The 15495-nt window shown below is 42.0% G+C and overlaps 1 protein-coding gene and 1 long non-coding RNA gene across 4 annotated transcripts in view; one reads left to right on the top strand and one right to left on the bottom strand.

Moving 5' to 3' along the window:
* ZNF827 (zinc finger protein 827) overlaps positions 1-15495 on the bottom strand; it is a 127473-nt gene that overhangs the window by 77751 nt on the left and 34227 nt on the right. For all 3 annotated transcript variants that reach the window (XM_039540924.1, XM_039540922.1, XM_039540923.1), the window contains one exon: positions 3858-4338. In XM_039540924.1, the coding sequence (XP_039396858.1) occupies positions 3858-4338 (481 nt within the window). The remainder of the gene's footprint in view (positions 1-3857; positions 4339-15495) is intronic.
* Positions 114-6993, top strand: LOC120406307. The gene is made up of 3 exons (XR_005599213.1): positions 114-205; positions 2718-2782; positions 6627-6993. It is a non-coding gene; the product is annotated as an uncharacterized LOC120406307 (long non-coding RNA).

A 15495-nucleotide genomic window follows, 5' to 3' on the forward strand; every position in this document is an offset into this window, starting at 1 on the left:
CCGGAACATTTGCTTCCTAGCAACTAACGATTGTGGATGGTCAAGAAGCCAGTCATGTTTGGCCAGCTGGAGAACAAAGGACTGAGGAGGGGCCAGGTGTGACTCGCTGGGGAATTTGCACAAAGAGGACAGCAGGGGACAGAGCAGGAGCTAAGGAGGGACACACTGCTTGGCTGGCACTCTGGGCTAACCAGAATGGACCAAGGTGTAACTTTCTTCTCTCTGTGCTAACCAAGATCTTTCTATGCTGTATTCCACACATTTAATAAACCAGGGATTCTCATCCTTTTTCTTTCTGAGGCCCCCTCAACATGCTATAAAAACTCCATGGCCCACCTGTGCCACAATGACTGTTTTTCTGCTTAAAAAGCCAAGGCTGGCATTAGAGGGTAGCAAGCAGGGCAACTGCCTGGGGCCCCACATAACAGGGGGCCCCGTGAAGCTAAGTTGCTCAGGCTGTGGCTTCAGCCCCGGGTAGCAGGGCTCGGGGCACTGGGCTTCAGCTCCACGCAGAGGGGCTTTGGCTTCCTTCCTTAGGTACCAGTGAGTCTAATGCCAGCCCAGCTTGGTGGACCCTCTGAAAACTGCTCACACCCCCTCCCCCAACCCCAAGAAGGCCCTGGACCCCCTGGTTGAGAAATGCTGTAATAAACCGTACATTTTTACAACACTGGCTGAGAGTCACTGCAGATGCTCAAGGTAGCGATGCATTACCTCCTTTGGGTGTATAAGTCTCCCTCAGATGTCCACCTCGGGTGGACTCGCTGAAGGGAGCTCATGGTGTGAATCAGGGTGCTGAAGGCTCTGAGGTTCAGTCCAAGGAGGCGGTGAAGCTGAATGGCTTAACTCTAATGAAAGAGTGAGGCCCTAAGGGGGTCTGGCACACTGAAGGAGTCCTCCCAGGGATTGCTCCAAAGCAGTTCCAGAGCACTAGGCCTGCAGATCTGTGACACCTCACTTTAAATATTGTGTACAATTCTGCTCACCACGTTCCAGGAAGTTGAATTGGAACTGGAACAGGTGCAGGATGATCAGGAAATAGGGAGCCTACTTTCTGATGGGAGATTAAAAGGGCTTGGTTAATTTAACCTAGCAAAAAAGATGGCTCAGAGGGGACATGATTGCTTTCTATAAATACATTATGGGGAGGAGTAACCACCAGGGAGGGAGATGAGCTATTTCAGCTAACGGACAATGTTGGCACAAGAACAAATGGACATAAACTGGCCATGAATAAATTTAGGCTGGAAATGAGAGGAAGGTTCCTAACCATCAGAGGAGCGAGGTTCTAGTACAACACTTCAATAGGAGTAGTCAGGGCAAACAACCTTAGTTTGAAGATAGAGTTTGCTAAGTTTGTGAACAGGATTATGACCAGGTTCCCTGCAATAGCTGGGGACAAGACTCAATGACCCAGCAGGTCTCTTCCAGTCCTATGCCCCTAACCAAACAAAAATCCTTAGACCAGCCTCATTTAAACTAGAACACTAGGAAGCACTAGCACACACAGCTTGCAAGTATCTTTTAAATTAAACTGTTTTGACTCTACATGATAAAATCTGGAAAGTATTTCAGGGTTTTTTTTTAGGTTTTGGACTTCAAAATTGCTGAATCGGTTTACATCTTCTATTTCAGAAAAGGTGAAACAAACTAAAGAGTCACATCTAGCCGGACAATTTCTCTGGAAAGAGTCTGTCACATGCCATTTGAGAAGTCAAAAGATTTATATTCTTGAAAAGTTAAGAGCTGAGAGTTAATTGTGTCATTATAAGAAACTAATCAAAGGGCCTGGATTCAGTACACTAACTGAAAAACCTGGAAACAGAAAAAATACAGCTAATATTTATCAGACGTGTTAAATAAAAGAGCACTGCTACTGCTATATAGCCACGCATTTTGCATAGGTAATAGCACCAACTAAGCATATAGTATTTCGAATTATGTTTCAAAATATCAACCCCTCTGGAAAATACATTCCTTCCCCTTTAACATAGCTTTTCTTGTATAGTAAACTTGGTGATGGTGGCAGTACATTTTCATCCAAATATGCACACACACAAAATTACAGATACATCTCACTCCCCGAGTGACTTTATAGCATGTTGCTAGGTAACAGTGCATACAAGTCAGGTTTCAGGACCTTTAGTAAGTCACCATAAAATAACTGCATGGGTCTTTTTGCATGAATAATGTACATTTGTATCCTTTTTCTGATGCCAACAGATCAGTCATTGAAAACATGATTGTCTGCCAAACTGTAAACAGCTCCCCATCAACTGTTACATGAAAAACAACAGATCAGAATGTTGTGGGGTTTTTTTTTTCCAGTTATCAGGCTTTTTCGCCTCTTGCTTTCTGCTCTCAATTTATGCTCTAAGCGGCCATCATGAGCTCTATTATCTACAGTGCAGTACCGCTGAGGTCTAGAGAGCCACTTACTGCATAACATGCTCTTAAGCAACACTAATCTAAACTAGTTGTCAGAACCACAACAAAAAATGGGCTTCTTCTAGGGGTTAAGTTAGAAATTCAACAGCAACAAAATAAGGTGCAAACAAAAAATGTTTTTCCATAACAAAAAAGGGGAAAAAAAGTCAACATGTACTTCTAAAATCCAGACGTTTCCATAGCTTCTTTTGAAACTTAATGAGAGCTGTTTGCTATTCCCATCCCTGACTTCTCATTCGTCTTTTCCTCTCCCTTTTGCTTTGTGTCAGGTTGGCTCTACGAACCCTGAGACTTTATTTTCCATCTCTCTCCTTGTTCCATCCTGTGTTCTCAGGTAAGAGTCTCTGTACTCCCAGAGGTACAAAGATCTGGGGCAGATGAGGACACTAAGCCATTCCAAAAGACCAGACTGAAGTGTGACTGAGCAAAGGGACATTAGACCAGCGCTTGATCCTCTGGTTCACCTGGCAATGACATTTACTGAAATGCAAGTCACAGTTCATTTAAAGGAATGCAGTGACCAGTTATTCTCCATTTAAAAGGGTATTGTAAACTTCCAAAGGGCAGAAATGGCATATGGAAAGCACCTTGGGGACTGCCATCACCATGTAAGGCAGAACTGATTCTCTACTAACCATTTTTTCCCTTCCTCTGTTTCACATTTTCAAGCCCAAACTTTGAAGATGTTTAGCTAATAATGCCTCACCCCCACCTCTGGCATATTCCCCAAACTGAAATGTTCAGTCAAACCAACAATAAAAGACAGAAAATACAACAGATTCTCTCTAGGCACATACACTCAATTTCATAAAATTATTCTGCAGGCAACGCGCCGAGGAAGGGGGAAAAAAATAGAAGCATGGTCTGCATTAAATAGGGATTTCAATTAAAAACAAAGGTTTTCAGAAGTTCTTCACATGCCTCTTAGGCTACCAACATTTTGATGATAATAATCAAGAAAATGAAGTAACATCTTCCATTCTTTATTAGCATTGATTAACTAGGCCTCACACACCCCTGTGAAGTGGGGTCAAGCATTATAAGTCTCCCTCAGATTTAAGAGATGGTAAAGGGCTGAGGAAGGTTAAAGGCTAGATTTTCAGAGATGCTGGGCAACAATAGCTCTGACTTCAGCTGCAATTGTGGATGCTCAGCATTTCTGAAAATGGTACCCAAGAGGACTAGTCTGTCGTCACATTGACTCAGTAACAGAATCTGGAGTTTCTAGTCCCAGCCTTCTAATACAATAATTAGGTGTGACCTCCCAAAAAAAAAAAACCCAACAATTTCCTGTTTTAAAGTCAGGTGAAAAAAATAAATGTATGGCAATTCCAAGAATTAATGGATGCAGACCAAAGGGGGTTCTTAAGGTGAGAAGGAGCAGCAGCTGCTGACTGCCGTTCAGTTACCTGACAGCTTCATGAGAAAGTCTGATGCCATCTTGACGGAGATGTCCTGGCTGAATAGTGATGAGGCTGTATTGGCCACGTAGTCAGAGGAGTCTTTCAGCTTTGTGTTGTTTGTGGCTCTGTCAACAGTGCTGAAAGCAAAGGATTTAGCTGAGATGCTGCTGTCATCTTTGGGTTCTTCCTTTATTACTAAAGGTGGGTCACCAGCACTGGCCTGCCCAGCCACCTCAAGTGTTTTAGACACAGATGCTGTCCCTGTAAGCTCAGATCCTCTTTCCCTCTGTTGCCCAGGGCAGGAATCATTATTTAGCTGCGGCGACCCCTTGACTTCAGTTTCTGGGATTTCCTCCTTCACTTTGGCTTCTGTCCTGAGGAAGTGCTGATGGCAACGCATGTGGAGTTTCAGGCTGAAGTGGCGTGAAGAAGTGAAAGGGCATAGCTGGCATTGGAAGGTTTCTCCCCTGTCTTGGTGCTGATGAACCTGATTATATGGTTGAAAACAAACACATACATTTAAGGAAAATGTTATAAAAATATTCTAACGGTCTCTCCCGTATATCTGTCTCACACGCATTTTTATAAATACGTCAATTCATTAGTGAACATGTCATTACAAGACTCTTGCTAAAAGTTCAATTTCTAATAAACATAGTATGGCACCACCTAGGCAGCAAAGAACATAAGTTCTAGACCCAGTTCAAAAACCAGATATGTCCTGTTTCTGCACCATAGAAACCAGAAGTCCTTTTTACACGAATCAACCTTTATGACCTGGCTGTAATGGCTATCATCATATAAAATTCTGACTCCTCAATTCAGACAGGCAGCTGGTTCTTGGACAAGAACCTTATTTATTGTGTATTTTGTTAAGTGTTATGCCTTTACCATTCTGTAAATAATATATTTCAGTGCAAACTTTGAAAATGCTAACTTATATAACAAATACTGTAATCAATTTAGGTCCCATATTAATCCTCCATTATGAGAAAAACACAGTTCTTGTTTATATCAAATAGTCACTGAAATAGTTTGTTGAGAACTAATTCTAGCAGAAAATGAAAGATTCTGTTATGACATGATATGATAAAGTGTTTGCATCCCATTCTGATTTATCAAGTGTTTCTTTTATCTTCCATATTTTTAGACTATAAGTTCTTCCACTCAGGGACCATGTCTTCCTGTGTGTTTGTACACTGCCCATTACAATGGGACTCCAACCCCACTATGGCCTTTGGGAGCTACCACTTGGGTGTGTGTGTACACACACACACACACACACTCTCTCTCTAATTCGTAGATTAATTTAGTATTCATGACAGGGAGGGAACAAGCATAATTAGGGCCCTACCAAATTTGTGGCCATGAAAATTGTGTCACGGACCATGAAATCTGGTCTCTCTCCTCCTCCCACCCCGTGAAATCTGGTCTTTTATGTGCTTTCACCCAATACTATAGAGATTTCACAAATTGAGGGGCCTGACCCAAAAGGGAGTTGCAGGGGGTGATCACAAAGTTATTTTAGGGGGTTCACATTATTGCCACCCTTACTTCTGCACTGCCTTCAGATCTGGGCAGCTGGAGAGTGGCGGCTGTTAGCCGGGCATCCAGCTCTGAAGGCAGCACCCTGGCAGCAGCAGCGCGAAAGTAAGGGTGGTAATACTATACCATGCCACCCTTACTTCTGCACTGCTGCCTTCAGAGCTGGGCGACCGTAGAGTGGCAGCTGCTGACTGAGGGCCCAGCTCTGCAGGCAGCATCACAGAAGTAAGAGTGGCAATAGCATACCATGCCATTCTTACTTCTGTGCTGCTGTTTGCGGCAGTTCTGCCTTCAGAGCTGGGCTCCTGGCCAGCAGCTGCTGCTCTCCAGCAGCAGCACAGAAGTAAAGGTAGCAGTACCGCAACCCTCCTCCCCTTACAATAACCTTGCAACCCCCCACCCACAATTCCTTTATGGATTAGGACCCCTAAAATTACAACACCTTGAAATTTCTGATTATAATAGCTGAAATCATGAAATTTACAATTTAAAAAAATCTTATGACCGTGAAATTGACCAAAATGGACCATGAATTTAGTAGGGCCCTAAGCATAATGACAGCAAACTTTCCCAATGTAGTTTAAATTCAGACTCTAGCAGCCATGCTATTCCAGCCCTAGGTATTCCTTTTACAAATACTGCTAAAGATGTAAATGTGTTCCATTCTATTTGGTGATTATATAATCTGGACAAAATGGCACTCAACTGAGATCAAAACACTCATTTTCACTTGTGACCCAAACAGGATTTGAACTCAGGCCTGCAGAGATGTAAGGTTAGCGAAGCAATCAAATCTTGCATGCCATTTAGCCCTTCTGCATTCAGTGAAAGTACATTTCATTGATGCTGCTAAGATTTATACTGCAGCAGCACCCAAATGCCCCAAACAGGATCAGGCCTCATTGTGTATGTGCTGTACAAACACTCAGTACGAGATAATCCTTGCTGCACCGAGCTTACAGAATGACATTCTCAATGTGATAGAAATGTGTTATTTACAGCCAAAAATAATTTTAAGATGTTAAAAGTTGCAGCTAACAAAATGAAGATATTAAGAGCTAATGCTGAAACCCAGTCCTTGTAGCACCCAAAGTGGGTTTTAAAACAACCCCTGCTTACAGCAGAACATTTGTATAATATATCATAAATAATAAGAATTTGTAATGAAAACATCAACAAAATCAGTTATCTGTACTACTGTGATACAGAAGTGACTTTTTTCTTTTTCAGGAGGCACTGAGATGTACTAACAGTTTCAAGCTCCTTCAGTATGGCAACTTTATCTCCTACACCCACTACATTCCCATGTGCCTGGCTGAATCTTTAGGATCCCCACCAATCAATGTCTCCCTGCGCCCACATTTAACCACTTCTGCCAGAGGATCCATGTCATAAATATGCCTCCTTTTGAAGGCTGTCAAAGTCACTGCTGCTGTCAGGTGGCAAAGTTTGTGTGGAAGCCCAGTTTCTTCTCCCAGGGGCTCAGAATGCCACCTCTGCAGTTTCCAGAGTTCAGAGAGAGGTGATGGGTCTGTCCGTTTTGGATTTCACGGATTTCTCTTGTGACAGGTCACAACAGCAACATCACCAAGCTGACCATGACTTGCTTTATTTTGAAACAAAATGCATGTTAGGTTACAATTTTGCAGATTATACAATAAATAAAAAAGGAAAAATTCTTGCTCACTGGACCCAAATTCAGGGATTCCTGTTTAAACCATAGGAAATGGATGAAACAAGTTTCCAGAGCAGTGACTAGCACACCTATAGTAGTATTTTAAAAATTCCAATACATTAATTGGTTTGAAAAATATAAATACTGATAAAAACAGAAAATGATCATTTTCATTTAAAGGGATTTTAACTGTCATTCACTTCCTGGTCCTGGACTGCAGGAAAGAACTTTGTTATTGATATGTTGGATGGTCCATCTACAGTTGTCCAGTCTCCTCTCTCTGATACTGACTACTTCCAGATGTTTCACAAGGAGAAACAATAAACCCTGGAGTGGATAGCTATAATATAACCTGCCTATAGGGCAAGTTTCTTCTTAAATCCTATTCAGCTTATACCTTGGAGCAGGGGTAGGCAACCCATGGCATGCGTGCCAAAGGCGGCACACAAGCTGATTTTCAGTGGCACTCACACTGCCCGGGTCCTGGCCACCGGTCTGGGGGGGGGGGGGGGGCTCTGCACTTTAATTTAATTTTAAATGAAGCTTCTTAAACATTTTTTAAATCTTATTTACTTTACATACAACAATAGTTTAGTTATATATTATAGACTTATAGAAAGAGACCTTCTAAAAACATTAAAATGTATTACTGGCACGTGAAACCTTAAATTAGAGTGAATAAATGAAGACTCGGCCTAGTGCTTCTGAAAGGTTACCGACCCCTGCCTTGGAGCATGAGGACCTTATTTTATCCTATTTAATATAATGGTGGATGTTCTCCTTGTCTGTATAATTGTCTAAACTTTGATTTAATGCTGCAGTGTTCTTGGTCTGAAATGAGATCCTGTGACAATGGGTTATAAAGGCTCAGGCCCTGATCCTGAAGTGACTTTTGCATCAATTAACCTGAAGCATGCTAGTAGTCCCATTGACTTCAATGGATCTACTCACTTAAACTTTAGCTTGTGCATGTTTGCAGAATTGGTCCCAATTAGGTGGGGATTAAAATATTTCCTTTTCATTCCCATTTCCTTTTGTTTCTAGCAGCTGAATTCAGTGTCCTCTTGTTCTCATATTACAAGAAAGAATAAAAAGAAGTTCGATTTATCTTCTCCATCACATTCATTACTTCAGTCTGGTCACCTCCTCTCTAATCTAAGCAATTAAATTCTTTTCAGTTCCTTCTTCATAAGAAGTTCTTACCATGCTGCTAATCATTTTGTTGCCTGTTTTTGAACCTCTTGTATCTGTAATATAGCTTTCTGATTGAGCAGAACTGAATACAGAATTACAGGTGAGAGCATGTCATCTATTTATATAGTGGCATTATAGTATTTTCAGTATTATTGCTGTCCCAGTCTACATACATTCAAACATTTTGTTTGCTCTTTTAACCACTACTGCACAATGAGAAGATGTTTTCATTCAGCTGTCTACAGTGATACTCAGGTATTTTTCCTGAATGAGCATGACTAGTTTAAACTGTTCCTTCTAATAAGCATGCCCTTGCATTTATCAACAATAATTTCATTTGCCATTGTGCTGACTAATCACTTAGCTTTTTTAGGCCTTCTGAAGATCTTCTCAATTCCTCCTAGTCTTGACTCTCCTAAGTAATGTTGCATCATCTGCAATTTTGCCAGTTCACTATTCACTCCTTTTTCTAGACCATTACTAAATAGATCAAACAATACTAGTCCTAGTATAGAGAAATCTGCAGTTAACCTCTTGTCATACTTCACAGATTAATATATTCCTAACTGTTGTTTTACTGTCTCTTAACCAATTTCTAATCTGTGATAGTACTTTACCCCTCACTCCACAACTACTTAATTTTCTTGACAGCCTCTTGGTGAGGGGCTTTGCCAAAGGCTTTTTTAAAGGCCAAATTAATTATCTCAACTGAATCTCCGTTATCCATTATTTTGATGACACACTCAAAGTTTCCCAGTATATGAGAATATGATTTTCCTTTACAGAAGCCATGTACCCCTTTCATATCATGTTATTCAAGGTGTTCTGTTCTATTTTTGTCATTTTAACCAGTTTCCCTTGTATTGGTCTGTGACTTACAGGATCAACCCCTCGTGTCTTTTTTAAAGACAGGTTCAAGATTTGCAATCTTCCAGTCTACTGGCTGATTTTAATAAGTGACATTTTTCTCAGCAGCTTGGTCACTTTATTTTTTAATTCCTTCAGGGCTTTTGGGTGTACATCACCTGGTGCAGGTCACTCATTGTTCTATACATTTACCTACTTGTTCCCGAACTACTTTTTTTGGCACCTCAGCCTCTGACAGTGTCTCACCTTTATTACTTGTAAAGAGTAGCTCTGAAGCATCTTCCCAATGTGATGAATTCTGATGCAAAGACAACCTTTAGTTTCTGTGAAACATCATTATCCTCCTTAATTGTTCCCTTAACTCCTTGGCAGTCAAGTGGACCCACCAATTCTCTCGTAAACATCCTGAGTCTAATACACTTAGAATTTAAAGAGTAAATAAACAAAAAACATTTTTATTTCTGACCTACTTACTATCTGACAATTTAGCTACCATAGTTTATGCTCTTTACTTACTATTGGTTTTGTTTGGGATGGATATCCATTTTCTGGAGGATATAATTGGCTAAAACACCTTCTTGAACCTTGCAATTTAACGTATTTCTCCTCTGCCCCACTTTGCCTTTCTGTTTCCATTTCTGTTTAGTGATATGCATGCTTTTGAGGCCTTGTTAGGATATGCTTGAGAAGTCACTATGATAAGACCAAAAATTATAATTTTCTCTTTTCATTTAGGGCATTTTTCCTTTCTTAAAACAAAAACAACTGTCCTTTCTCAAGTTTAGTATTACCATGTGTGATGGGGTGGACTAGGCCCAAAGGCCCCCTGGTGGAGGCCTCATGGCTCTGCCACACCCATCCCAGGAATGGAGCAGTGGAGAGGTCCTCCACCAGGCTAGAGTGGCTGCAGGGGAAGCAGCCAATCAAGGCCCAGGAGGACCATATAAAAGGAACTGCAGAACATAGCAGAAGTTAGCAGTGGCTTAGAGCTGGAGAAGAAAGGACTGTGTGCTTGGCTGGAAAAGAAGCATGATCATGGACAGCTAAGTGGGGATAGGGACAAACTCCTGGTTGGCTGCCAAGACTGAGTTAAAGACAGCTTGCTAACAGGGACCAGGAGAGCAATGAAGGAGCACCTGGCTGGCTGCGGAGACTGAGTAGGGACTGAGCTTGGGGAGGGCTGCAGGAAGGTAGTGCCTCCAGGGAGGAAGCCCTGGGGATATGGCCACATACCAGGGCCGGAACTGGTTTAAAGACTGTGATCACACCCAATCAGAGGGGGCACTCACGAGAAGTGGATGCCAACCCTATTACACCATAGACTCATAGACTTTAAAGTCGGAAGGGACCATTATGATCTTCTAGTCTGACCTCCTGCTCAACGCAGGCCACAGCATCTCACCACCCACTCCTGTAACAAAACCCTGACCTATGTCTGAGCTATTAAAGTCCTCAACTTATGGTTAAAGACTTCAAGGTGCAGAGAATCCTCCAGCAAGTGACCCGTGACCCACGCTGCAGAGGAAGGTGGAAAAATCCCGAGGGTCTCTGCCAATCTGCCTGAAAATTCCTTCCGGACCCCAAATATGGTGATCAGTTAAACCCTGAGCACGTGGGCAAGACTCACCAGCCAGAAACCCAGGAAAGAATTCTCTGTAGTAACTCAGATTCCACCCTACCTAGTGTCACATCACAGGCCATTGGGCATATTTACTGCTAATAGTCAAAGATAAATTAATTGCCAAAATTAGGCTATCCCATCATACCATCCCTTCCATAAACTTATCAAGCTTAGTCTTAAAGCCAGATATGTCTTTTGCCTCCACTGCTCCTCTTGGAAGGCTGTTCCAGAACTTCACTCCTCTGATGGTTAGAAACCTTCGTCTAATTGCAAGTCTAAATTTCCTGATGCTAGTTTTGGTATGATCCCTCCCCTAAGGATGTTGAACTTACTTACACTCTTAATTAGTCTAAATAATACAGAGAGGTTGAATTGCTAAATTGAGAATAGCCTCTCCCGATATGTGCTCTAGGACTAGCTGTTCCAGGAAAACAATAATTTGAAGTGTCAAATTTCTTCTTTTTATCTTGTCCTAATGTGAAAATTGACAAGTTTATATACAGATCTTTGAAGTCACCCATTATTATTATAATAGACTTAGCTGCTGCTTTGCTATTCCTCAATGTTGTGCATTCAGTATCCATTTTCTAATAAGCCATATGCTTATTCTTAAATCCTTATGCGGATACCCCATTGCTCTTCTGGAATATAATTTTGTGATCTTAACCAACCCCTCTGCAAATAGTGTTGGAAGTGGAGCAGGAAGCTGCATCCTAGCATGTGCATGCTCCATAGATACAGAGTGGTTGGAAGCTGGGTGCCTGAAGCCTGCAGCAGTGTTCTGAGGTGAATTTCATCCATACCTACCTACCAGGGGAAATTGAAAAAACATTGAGATTTTATTCCCAAATTATCACTCTCCCTTATGTTATGTTTTGCCATTTCAAAATAAGTACATAACAATCTTTTTTGAATTAGGAAAATAAATTCCAGTTGTATATTAAACCCAGACAGGGAAGGGCTCACAAACTGTCGTCTTTGTTGCCTTTTTTTTTCCCTTCGGAAATCCTCTTTGTTCCATCTTTATGCCAGTCAACATCACTTTCCACAGGTGTAGCACCAGTTTAAGTCATGTTGAAGTACCAGAAATGAGTCCTGAGTTCCTGGGAGCAGACCAGATAGGCCTTCCAATCATAAGGACTGAAACTTTGGGTTATGAATGATTTTTGTCTCATCCCAGGTGAATAAAAACTAATTTTAGTGTACATTTCTGTACTGAATATATTTTAAGTTTTTCTATGGGTATAATTATGGAATCCAAATGTCATACAACTATTAAACATAAAAATGTGCGTGCCCTAAATGACAATATTCTCACAGCCTCCCTCATTTATGAAAGGCACCTGTGGGTATTTTTCCTTCCTGCCTTTCACTTCCTTGCCTCCAGTTGCAAGTTGGTGGTGGAAAGGGGTCCTTGGATAAAACTTTATCAAAAAGGTAGGTATAAAGCTGAACACGGTCAGGGTTAGAATCAGTCCAGTACCCTGTAGTTACATGTTCTGTAGCTGGAGTCAAGACACCAGAAGTGCTCTGCTCCTTGCAATGTTGTATTCTAGTCCAAACTCATTGGCGTGACAGTTAACATGAAGCTATCAAAACTGATTTTCTAAGAAATGAAAAGGCAAAAAAGATGCCCTAAGCAAATACCTACAAGTCACTAATAAAAATCAAAACTCAAATTCCCGAATTATAATAGAAAGGTGCACAACATCTAGAATTCTAGAGGAGGGTAAAGGTACTGTGACTCAAGGCTGTGCTGCCGTAAGAAACAAAATTAAGAAAAGGCTCCTAGATTTTGATGACAGTGGGTGAAGACTGCAATAGATTAATGCTTTGAACAATCCTGTCTGCCATCCTGCTCTACTGAACATAAAACATGACACAAATCTCTCAACACACTTATACAAAAAAAGGGTTGGATTTTGATGGAATCCTGTCTGAGCAGATGGTGCAAATTGACAAACAAATCCATTCCATTACAGACTTCATTTTTGAGTCATTCTTTTGTTCTACAAAAAGAATAGGAGTACTTGTGGCACCTTAGAGACTAACAAATTTGTTGTAGCATAAGCTTTCGTGGGCTATAGCTAGAAACCATAGGCCCTGGAGATGGCATACAATCTCGGCTGCAGCCAGGGATTTAGCCTGAATTTATAGTAGACTCAGTGGGTGTGGCTAGGGCAACAGTTTGTGTAGGATAAAGAGGAGACACGCCTGTCTGCCAGAGTAAGATAAAGTAGTTTCAAAGGAATGATAGGACACTGAAAGGCTGTGAAATCTCCAGCAAGAGAAAGTATACTGTGCCTCTGATTAACAGCTTTAGGTTTTGTTTTACCCTATTCTATTTAATTTTTCTTTTGGTTTTGTTTCTAGTTTTTTGTTCCTATTTTATGTTTGTGTACTTTTGTTTTTGGAAACACTTTTTTTTTTAAAAATAGAGAGGGTTAAGGAAACATTTTATATTGTGGTAAAATAAACCTGTGCTTCTTTTGTCATCAGCTTACCCCATCACCAAAGAAAACTCATGTCATTCTGGCAGGGTGCCAGTGACTTTATCAAACATATATTTTCTATCCCCCTCACCAACCACACATGCATTTTGGATTCATCTTGATTTTGTCCTCCCTGATGCAAAAGAGAATATATATAAATATATCTCAAGCCCCAATGTCACTATACTATCAACAGAAAATATTTTCCAAACTCTTATACTGTAATTCTGATCATTTGAATGTACCCGTAAACCAGAGACTGCCAAAGTGAGCATGTGAGACCAAATGTGGCCCATACAATCCTTGTATGCCCTTTTCTCTAATAGGGTGGTGTGACCAGTGAAGGCCACAGTTCCCACTATGTAATGGTCCATTTTGACCTGTGACATCACATTGTGTTGAGTGCTGACATTTGCAGTCTGCAGGCCTCACCTCTATATCATAGATAAGGGGGCTGTAATTTGCTCCAGTTTATTTTACTTGTTGATTCATTTATAAAATCTCATCTCTTACAATTGACTCGGGGTGTATGAATATTGTTTTTTTTAAACCCCACCGAGTTAATCAATATTAATCCCTAGTAGATGCACTTCATCTTACAAACCAGGAGTAAACTTAACACAATGTCCCTATAATCACCCACTTAAAGAGAAAACCAATGGGCTTTTACTTCATATTGATATGCAGACTCTGTTAGAACAAAGGAGGAATGAATGACAGAGTTGAGGGCCCTCCACTCAGAACACTCTGTCACCAACCTGCAGAGGTTTAAATCTGGGAACACTTTGTTCAAGTACATGTCAGTTGATCTCACACATTATGGTGAAATTGGGGGGAAAATACAGGCTTACAAGTTATCTGAGCCATAAAGGGTTTTAAAGATCACTATCAACACTTTGAATCACATCTGGACACATAACGGCCTCACACACACACATGAGCAGAAGGGGTGTCAGAGTGAGACCTTGTGGGACTATCCCATGAGACCAGCCTCAGGGCAGATTAGTGGCTACTCAACACCACCCTCTAGTGCAGGGGTGGGCAAACTTTTTGGCTTGAGGGCCACATCTGGGTGAGGAAATTGCATGCAGGGCCATGAATGTAGGGCTGGGGCAGGGGGTTGGGGTGCAGGAGGGACTGCGGGGCATGAGAGGGGGTGTGATAAGCAGGAAGTCGCTCAGGGCAAGGGGTTGAAGTGCAGGAGGGGTGTAGAGTGTGGCAGGGGGCTCGGGAGCAGGAGGGGGTGCGGCGTGTGGGAGGGGCTCAGGGGAAGGGTTCAGGGTGTGGGCTCCAGCCCAGCCCTGCTTACCTTGAGCAGCTCCAGGGTGGCAGCGAGGCTAAGGCAGGCTCCCTGCCTGCTCTGGGTCTGCACCGCTGGGAAGCGGCCAGCACCACGTCCCTGCGGCCCCTGGGGGAGGTGGGGCAGAGGGCTCCGTGCGCTGCCCTCGCCTATGGGTACCTTCCCCCGAAGCTCCCATTGGTCACGGTTCCCTGTTCCCAGCCAATGGGAGCTACGGGGGAGGTACCCGCAGGTGAGGACACAGAGGGCACAGAGCCCTCTGACCCTGCCCCCCTGCAGGGACGTGGTGCTGGCTGCTTCTGGGAGTGGCGCAGGGTCAGGGCAGGCAGGGAGCCTGCCTTAGCCCTGCAGCGCCATGGGGGTGGCAATCCCATGGGCCATAGTTTGCCCACCCCTGCTCTACTGTCATTATGAACTAAAGTAATTTTATATCTAAGTGGCCCTTGGTTTGGCAGCATGGACGCTTCGCACATGTAAACATATTAGAGAAAGCAATGATGTAACCAAGTCTTCTTCAAAATGTTGCTAGCGCTGGAGAAGAGTGTGTGTATATCGTGGTGGTGACAGGGTTTATCATATTTATAAAAATTCTAATTCAGGGTTTATTTTTTATTTTATTCCTAACCCACCACACAGAAATATAAATACTTGTCTCAATGGTTATGATCAAGAATTTAAATATACTCCTTGCATTCATAAGTCCTTTACTATACTGGTTATCGATTTGTTCTGAAAGCATTTTAAGACAATATAACCTGTATGAACCTGTATGAACCCTGCATGAACCCTGCAACTCTCAGTTGTGATACTGTCACAAGCTGGGGTCTGTATCATAAAGGTGCACACAGCTAGGATCAGCTGTAATTTCTATCACAGTTTTGCTCTTATGGATTTATAAAAACATTGTTTTAACTGATATTGGGATAAAACTGGCACACTAGTCAACGTAA

Source organism: Mauremys reevesii, linkage group 5, assembly GCF_016161935.1.
Source record: "Mauremys reevesii isolate NIE-2019 linkage group 5, ASM1616193v1, whole genome shotgun sequence".
Classification (NCBI taxonomy): domain Eukaryota; kingdom Metazoa; phylum Chordata; order Testudines; family Geoemydidae; genus Mauremys; species Mauremys reevesii.